Genomic DNA, 9134 nt, shown 5'->3' on the forward strand with positions numbered 1-9134 from the left:
CTGAGCAGCGCTGAGGCAGGCGGCGACAGGGGCGGCAGCGGCGGGGAGCAGAGGCATCCTGGATTTTTGTCAGTCAGGGGGGCCCAAGAGTTGCCGAGCGGTCGTTTTCAGCAACCGCTCGGCACCCCTTGGGCCCCCCTGACTGGCAGAACTCCAGGGCCCGATCGCAGTCGCGACCCCGGTAGTTCCGCCACTGATTATTATATTATAGTGTGTGTATATATGTATGTATGTATATATATATATATATATATATATATATATATATATATATATATATATATATATATATATATATATATATATATATATATATATTTCTTTCCAGATTAGCTAAAGAAATATACAGATATTTAAGGTATTTATATACATGTTTTAGGAGCATATATCTTTAAGGTAATAAAATGGGGAATACAGCAAACACCCAATTCTGTGTCATTCCCCTCATTCCATCATACATATTATATATATTTAGTAATCTTTTTATCACACACACGATTTTACATTTAAAGCTTTTACACATTTTTTCCACATTCTTTCACTTTTTTTCAGTGCAATGGTTCAGACCATTTACGTTTTTTCTAGTAGTTTTTTGTGAATATTGCCACACTGGCAAGGAACTTCTAGCAGCACACCCTTTTGATACCACACGGCTCGCGTTTTTCCTTTTTTGGAGATCAATATCAAGGACCTGCGTACCTCCTCCTTTTTGTGATGAATATATTTGAAATGTAATCTTTGCTGAAATTATTAATGAAACCCCCTTTTTCATCCCATGTAGACAAGATGAATATATACGATTAAAGTTATGGAACCTCCATAAACTATGATCCTCTTGCTTCCAATGAGTTTCTTGTACAAAGGAGATCTCTATCTGTTCTTGAGTTAAAAGAGCATAGCATTCCAGTACCGTTCTGAATAATGCATTACATGCTGAATTAACTATTTAATTTAATGATGAAGAAGCAAAGTTTAGTACAATAAACAAAGTTTTAAGTGAATTAGTAGTGGGGAGGGTAAAAAAGAAATGTAGGATATGAAGGATGTATTGGAAAATTGACACTTACAAACCAATACCTGTATCAGGTGAAATGAACACAGTTTGTAATCATTAGCCTAGAGTGTTTTCTGATCTCTTTGTGGCCATGTTCAGATTGTGTATGTGTTCGCTGATATTTGTGATTATCCCCCAGGACTTCCAGTTTATCCTGAAAGGTCTGGCACGGCTGTTGCTTAATCCCCTTACTCAAACATACTTGCCGAATTCTACAAAAAAAATTCAGTTTCACCAAGAATTGCTGGTCTTGTTTTGGAAATTATGTGACTTCAACAAGGTCAGTGGATTTCTGGGTAGTCACAGTTATAACTATCTACGCACACACGGGTGACCTCTCATTCCATAATGTTGTTTGCCTCCCCAATCTTGTAGAAGTTCCTATTCTTTGTCTTGAAGAGCAGTGATGTCCTGGATGTGCTGGTCCCAATACTGTATTTCCTGAATGACGCACGAGCGGATCAGTGTAAGTTTCCACAAACCCACATTGAAGGAAAAAAATATTTCATCCCCTGCTGATTTTGCACGTTTGCCCACTGACAAAGATATGGTCAGTCTATCAATTTAATGGTAGGTTTATTGGAACAGTGAGAGACAGAATAACAAAAAAAATCCAGAATAACACATTTCAAATAAGTTATAAATTGATTTGCATTTTACTCCATGAAATAAGTATTTGACCCCTTTGCAAAACATGACTTAGTACTTGACGGAACAACCCTTGTTGGCAATCATAGAGATCAGACATTTCTTGTAGTTGGCCACCGGGTTTGCACACATCTCAAGAGAGATTTTGTCCCACTCCTCTTTGCAGATCCTCTCCAAGTCATTAAGGTTTTGAGGCTGACATTTGGCAACTTAAACCTTCAGCTCCCTGCACAGATTTTCTATGTGATTAAGGTCTGGAGACTGGCTAGGCCACTCCAGGGCCCTAATGTGCTCCTTCTTGAGCCACTCCTTTGTTGCCTTGGCCGTGTTTTTTGGGTCATTGTCATTCTGGAATACCCATCCATGACCCATTTTCAATGCCCTGGCTAAGTGAAGGAGGTTCTCACCCAAGGTTTGACGGTACATGGCTCCATCCATCGCCCCTTTGATGCTTGTCCTCTTAGCAGAAAAACACCTCAAAGCATAATGTTTCCACCTCCATGTTTGATGATGGGGATGGTGTTCTTGGGGTCATAGGCAGCATCCCCTCTCCTCCAAGCACTGCGAGTTGAGTTGATGCAAAATAGCTCGATTTTGGTCTCATCTGACCACAACACTTTCACCCGGTTCTCCCCTGAATCATTCAGATGTTCATTGGCAAACTTCAGACGGGCCTGTGCATGTGCTTTCTTGAGCAGGGGGGCCTTGTGGGCGCTGCAGGAATTCACGCCTTAGTGTGTTACCAGTTGGTTTCTTGGTGACTATGGTCCCAGCTGCCTTGAGATCATTGACAAGATCCTCTCGTGTAGTTCTGGGCTGATTCCTCACCGTTCTTATGATCATTGAAACACCACAATGTGAGATATTCCATGGAGCCCCAGACTGAGGGAGATTGACAGTTATTTTGGGTTTCTTCCATTTGCAAATAATTGCACCAACTGTTGTCACCTTCTCACCAAGCTGCTTGGTGATGTTCTTGTAGCCCATTTCAGCCTTGTGTAGGTGTACAGTCTTGCCCCTGACATCCTTGGCCATATAAACTGTTCATGTCTTTGTGAGTGGCAACCATCTAAAATCAGCAGGGGATCAAATAATTTTTCTTTCGCTGTAATTCTTGTAACTTTTTGGTCACTATTCAAGCCACTTTATTTTCCACCTTTTAAGCTCACCAATATTTTCATTTTTGTTTTGTCTTTGTCTTACAGCCCGTGTAGGTCTCATGCACATTGGCGTTTTTATCCTTCTGCTGCTTAGTGGAGAGAGGAATTTTGGCGTCCGTTTGAACAAACCCTATTCAGTGCGAGTTCCAATGGATATCCCAGTGTTTACAGGCACTCACGCTGATCTTCTTATTGTGGTGAGTGTGCTCCCTCTTAGCTAGGCTCAGGGAACAAATATGTATTGTTTTAGCAGAACTACAGAGAGCTTGTGTACAAATTCAACATGTAATGTCTGAGTTATGCCATATGAATGATACATTTATATTTATTATTTTCACCAGATCCTTGTATTTCACTGTGTGTTTCTTGTCTATTCCTAGGTGTTTCACAAGATTATTACTAGTGGACATCAGCGTTTGCAGCCTCTGTATGACTGTCTCCTCACCATCGTGGTTAATGGTACCTGCATGGGAAAAATAGTGGTGGGCTAGTATGATGTTACATAAATCTGCATTGGGGTCTGCTTCCTTCTGAATACTGAAAGAAAAAAAAATACTTGTTGCAATTCTGATGTGTGTACATGCTAGATTAGTACAGATGGCACATTCTGTCTTGTGGTGACAAGAGTATGGCTATGATCGCCTTATTGTTTTCAGATTTTTTTTTTATACAGACCTTTTATACCCCTCATGCAGTTAGGCATTGGCTTTTTTGTAATATGAAGCAGTCTCTATATTGTTCTATGTCCTTTTTTCTGTAGTTTACTATAATTCTGTATTCTTGCAGTGTCTCCATACCTGAAGTCCCTTTCCATGGTGGCCTCTAACAAGCTCCTTCACTTGCTTGAAGCTTTTTCCAGCCCTTGGTTCCTTTTCTCCTCTCCACAGAACCATCATCTAGTCTTCTTTTTGCTTGAAGTTTTCAACAACATTATCCAGTACCAATTTGATGGTGAGTTTCCCAAAGTAAAGTGTTATTCCCCTTTCAATCCCTTAAAGCTGGCAGCTACTTTTGTCATAATTTACCTTTCCTAGTCCCATCATTATTTTACCTCCTCTACACACCTTCAGCTTGCTTTTTTCCTGGGAACCCACCACATCCTCTCAACCTATTTTCACAGGTAATTCTAGTCTGGTGTATGCCATTATTCGTAAGCGTAATGTGTTTCATCAGTTGGCGAACCTCCCTTCAGATAATTCTAACATACAGCGTGCCCTCCAGCGAAAGAAAAAACCATCAGAGCCAATTTCACGCACAAACTCTCAAGATGGGGCATCTATGGAAGGCTCACGTCCTGCTGCCCCAGCAGAGCCAGGCACACTCAAGACCAGCCTAATAGCCACTCCAGGTAAGAAGCAATGGTCATTTCCTGTATGAGAAAGACCTGTGTGTCGAAACGTTACCTGCTTGAAATAAACTCACCTTACTGTTTGAGTGCTGAGCCTCTGCTTCTTTATTTTGGATATCCTGTATGTAAACACAAATATTCCTGTAAATCCTTTCTCATCATATTGCATATTATCTGTTACCATCTCATATGCATGTTTAGCTTATATATCACAAGGATTCAGGTGCCTTTTGACACACTGTATATGATTTCTATGTCTTGTTTTTAAAATTCATTGTGTACTAGGTTTGCATTGTTGTTTAACGATTTGCTTCTTTAACCGTTTTTTTGTTGTTTTTACTTCTGCTTTATGCTAGTATGTGTATATAACCTCCATAATTGTAGCACTAGCAAGGTGAAGTTAAAGATTGGCAGGCCCACTGTATAGAAATATTTATTTCTTGTACCTGCAGCTATAGAGAAGCTGACTGAGAAATCACAAGTTTCTGAGGATGGTACTTTGCGAGCTGTGGATCCAGATGTCACCCAGTCTCCTAAAGAGGTTAGCCATCTAGAGGTAAGTTGTGCAAAAATTTCCCAGCAATAAATATATAATTTGGTTAAGTAATTGCCCCTTTCCGTATTTCTTTGTAGCATTTATTTGTGACATGGTATTTCTAATAGATTTGTGTAATCTAAAACATTTATCATTTAACAAAATATTTTAGCTTTTTGGTGGCATTTGACTGATTTTACATGTTGTTAACCTTTGTGATTGTCTTCTGCAGGATGTTTCTGAAAGTAGGCAGAGCAGACGCTTCTCTAACTCGTCATCGCAATGGAATCCAACTACAGACTGGGTGAGAATGAGCAGTCACATAACCAAGTTGACTGGTGATAAACGGGCCAAGGTGGAGGATGATGTGGAGATTGTAGATTAATAAAGATGTAATCCTAGGTTAGGTATACAGTAAACGGCATGCTTATTGTCTACAATTGTTTTTCTCTCCACAGGTCATGTCTTGGAAGGTAAAGCTGCCACTTCAAACAATAATGCGGTTACTACAAGTCTTGGTGCCCCAGGTGGAGAAGATCTGCATTGATAAGTAAGAATTAGTCAAGTACTTAGCAGTGATTTTATTTTTTAAGAATTTAGTGAATGCAATAGACTGTTTATGGTTAGATTGGTCTGTCTACTGAATACTCCTTATACAATGCATTTGCTTGTGTGTTTTGCATACCTGTATAGGGCATATACATTGTGTATATATATATATATATATATATATATATATATATATATATATATATATATATATATATATATATATGTGTATGTAATTAGAAGAAAATACTATTTGTGCAAAAGGTACAAATGTACTTGCTCGCTTAGTGTTATATCTATGCAAAAAGCTTAATTATTCAAAATCTGTTTTATGTTTCATATTATATTTATTAATTCATGTATGTGATGAGAAATGTATTGTAAATGCATGCATATACTATATATTTTTAACTGTATGTACTGCACATATGGAACATGAATGACTAATTATATTACAGGGGATTGACTGATGAATCTGAGATCCTGAAATTCCTGCAGCATGGAACATTAGTGGGTCTGCTACCTGTCCCGCATCCTATTTTAATCCGTAAATACCAGGCCAATGCCGGCACTGCCATGTGGTTCCGCACATACATGTGGGGAGTTATCTACTTAAGGTGAGAAAGCTTAGTGGTCAAGAAAGAATATTAAACATATTCATCTTGTGTGTTTGTGACTACAAAACAGAGAACGACTGGCAAGGGGACAATGGCCCATCAGGCTGCACTGATTTAAAGATTTGGGGATACCACCTATGGCTTTTTGACATGTTTTACTTCTAATGTGTTGCCTAGATTAACAAGAACTTTATGCAGCATTGACGGTTATACGTCCCAGTTTCAGACGGTTATGTAGTCCCAGTTTCTGTAAATCTGGTTTGTACAGAAACTGATGCATGTACATGGGCCACAATTGAGCTTCTTGTATGTTTTATGCTCTTTATTGCTATGCCAGCATTACCCCTCTCAGCTGGATCACAGAACAAACGGGACAATGACATCCTCTGATGGAACCCCTTGCATGATGCTGTTTACTACCACAATTCGTGTCTCTTTCACTAATACGTGGCTTCCATGTAGGATGGCGAACAGCATTTGTGTCCTCTGTACTTACCCGATGACTTGTACACTACCATGTATGCAATGTCATCGCTGCAATGTTCCAAGCTCCAGGAGGCTTCCAGGTTGAAGGGAGGAGACTGTAGTGTGCTAGAGGGTTTTGACCAGGTGATGGCAGATAAGAACCATTCTGCATCCAGTCTTCCTGTTTTGTTTTTCTTACTGCTGTGGAAACCAAGTCTTTTTTAGTCATTGGTCTTATTCAGGATAGCCATATGATACATCTCATGCATGTTTAAAGTGGCAGTAACCTTTATTTTTCACACTGAAGAACACAATTAAGCAAACCTTACTTAAATGAAAACCAGGATATGCACAATTGTTATCTTAATCATTTGAGGGGGGGGACTATTTACCTCACTGTTGGATCCAACTGTGGGCACTGACGGAAGAACAGTTGTTCCACTTAAACCCTTAATGATTGTGTAAACATTACTTTTTCTTTGAGAGGTTTGTTTTCTTATGCATTTTCTTGTTTGAACGTTAAAGTTTACTGCTGTATTAGTCTTTACCAATTCTGCTGTAAGAATGTTTCACTTCTCTAACACAATCTCTGTAAAGTAAAACTTCCTTACATTCTACCTCCCTCAGTTTCTTTCACCTTCACTGGTATTTTCTAATTTTCTTTCTTCCATGTCTTGCCCAGCCTTCCTCCTAATCCATATACTTCTCTCTCGTATTCTCTGTCATAACTGTCCCTCCCTGTACCTGCCCCAAGTCAATCTCTTGCTTCCATCTTTTTTCTTGTCTTCTTTTTGCTGATTATCTCCCCTAAGTTAGCTTTTGGTCCGGTTTCTCACCAGTGTCTTTACTGTTCCCACATTTCTGTCCCATTTACTCTTTCCCCTTAGTAGTCCACTTGTTTGCCACTGTGCTATTATTGCACCATACCTCCTCCTCACTGTTTTTCTTCCCCATTGTAATGGGAGCCAGGGGGTCTACCAGAACCATTGTTGCTTTGTTCCTTATAGCAAAAGCCAGCTACAAGATACAAAGGTAGCCAGTCTTGTTCTTGGAGTAAAGGTGCTCCTCCAGGGAAAACGGGTCTCCCAAAGAACCCTACCAGCAGTCACAACACACCAATCAGGATGCAAGAGAACTTTATTGGGACTGAGCATGGTTTATAGAACCATTTTAGCAGGGGTAAGGGAGTTTATTTAGACAGGAAACCGGAAGGGATTAATATAATTAACATATAACATACTAGCAAAGAATTATGCAGACAACACCGGCACCAGACTAATCACCTTACATATTTGATGATGGCACATACACAATAGAAGTGAAGGGATTACAAAAGTAAAAAACACAGAATAGACATGAAGTCAATTTGGATACACATAGAAATGGAAACAATGGAAAATACAAAATATTACAATTTAACCTCTATAAATTTAAAATTACAGTTCCAAAATTCTTCCTAGGATGGGGGTTGAAGCGTTACACCCATTTCTCTGTCCAAACATTAAAATAAAAAATAATCAAGGTCCTCTTCTTTTCATCTACCATATTTGGCATTGGATGTGACAATCCATCCAAGTCTTTATTGTTAATATAGAGTGTATACATGGCAGTCTATGTCTCCATGGAATGAAGCAGTGTGTGCATGGAAGTGCACTAGAATGATGTAATAGAACGGGCTTATGGTGTGAGAGTAAAATAAGGGTGATGATGTAAGAAAATAAAGAGTGGACTAATTGGGGCAGTACAGGAGCAATATAATGTTTGTAAACTGTCCACTAAACAAAATCATTGTATAACGGTATCTACAGTGAAATTCATGTGAAAATAGAAAACGAATTGCGTCAGTTTGGTGTAAGATCATTTGTAGTGTATTTATTCAATTTGCCAATTTGAAAACAAGTAGGTGGCTAATCTTGCATTATATCCACTAAAGTCCAGACTTGAGTCTGTGGGAATAGGTGGGAATTTGCATGTTAGCTTTTTATCAACGTGGATTTCCACAGCCAGGTCCCTACGGAATAAATAAGGTCTCCACTCCCAACAACTCAGAAATGTTCTATAAAAAAATATTTGACTAGCACTCACTTAGTATGACAAGCCTTAGCAAGTAAGAGTCCAGGTAAAGTAAAACTGTGTGTGAATTATGGCTTGTAAATTATCTTGTTTTAAATGACTTGTATGTTTTTCTTATAGGAACATGGATCCTCCTGTTTGGTATGACACGGATGTGAAATTGTTTGAAATCCAGCGGGTTTAGCCCCAACATCGTTCATGTAATATGTGCCAGACATCTTGTGTCACTGTGCACACATACACTCCTTAGATCTCAACCCAGCTCCATCCCCTGGATGCTTAGTCCAACATCATGTTTTTCTCTATGACGGGGTGGATTTCTGCGTTGGTCATTTTGATTGTGTGTTTCCTTTTTCCACCCTCTTGTGAAATCAGATGTAAGCTATTAAAGTTGCTATTAAATATGTCTAACCAATTATTAAGTGTGTAAGTGGGGTTGATGACCATTGTTATACAAAGTTTGTTGATCTATCAAGTCTGTATGTTGAAAGATTACGCTGATTATCTTGACTAAGAGCTTTGTCATTTATATACATGCAAATGTATATTTATATAGTGTTGTACATGTTTCTGAATGCAAATGCACACATTTTTTTAACCCTGAAGAGAACCCAATTAAACCACCCCCTTCTACCAGTATTTTATTATTTCTGAAAAGCATAGTTATGTCTCCAAATCCAGTGAT

The 9134-nt window shown here is 38.9% G+C and overlaps 1 protein-coding gene across 1 annotated transcript in view; it reads left to right on the plus strand.

The window, feature by feature from the left end:
• Positions 1-8867, plus strand: part of HID1 (HID1 domain containing) — a 51541-nt gene extending 42674 nt beyond the window's left edge. The window contains exons 9-19 of the mRNA XM_053453045.1: positions 1194-1334; positions 1430-1520; positions 2908-3059; positions 3243-3321; positions 3649-3813; positions 3983-4210; positions 4663-4766; positions 4978-5049; positions 5204-5295; positions 5753-5911; positions 8570-8867. Coding sequence (XP_053309020.1) covers positions 1194-1334; positions 1430-1520; positions 2908-3059; positions 3243-3321; positions 3649-3813; positions 3983-4210; positions 4663-4766; positions 4978-5049; positions 5204-5295; positions 5753-5911; positions 8570-8633 — 1347 coding nt within the window. The 3' untranslated portion in view covers positions 8634-8867. The remainder of the gene's footprint in view (positions 1-1193; positions 1335-1429; positions 1521-2907; positions 3060-3242; positions 3322-3648; positions 3814-3982; positions 4211-4662; positions 4767-4977; positions 5050-5203; positions 5296-5752; positions 5912-8569) is intronic.
• The last annotated feature ends 267 nt before the right edge of the window (positions 8868-9134 follow it).

This window comes from Spea bombifrons, chromosome 13, assembly GCF_027358695.1.
Source record: "Spea bombifrons isolate aSpeBom1 chromosome 13, aSpeBom1.2.pri, whole genome shotgun sequence".
Taxonomy (NCBI): domain Eukaryota; kingdom Metazoa; phylum Chordata; class Amphibia; order Anura; family Pelobatidae; genus Spea; species Spea bombifrons.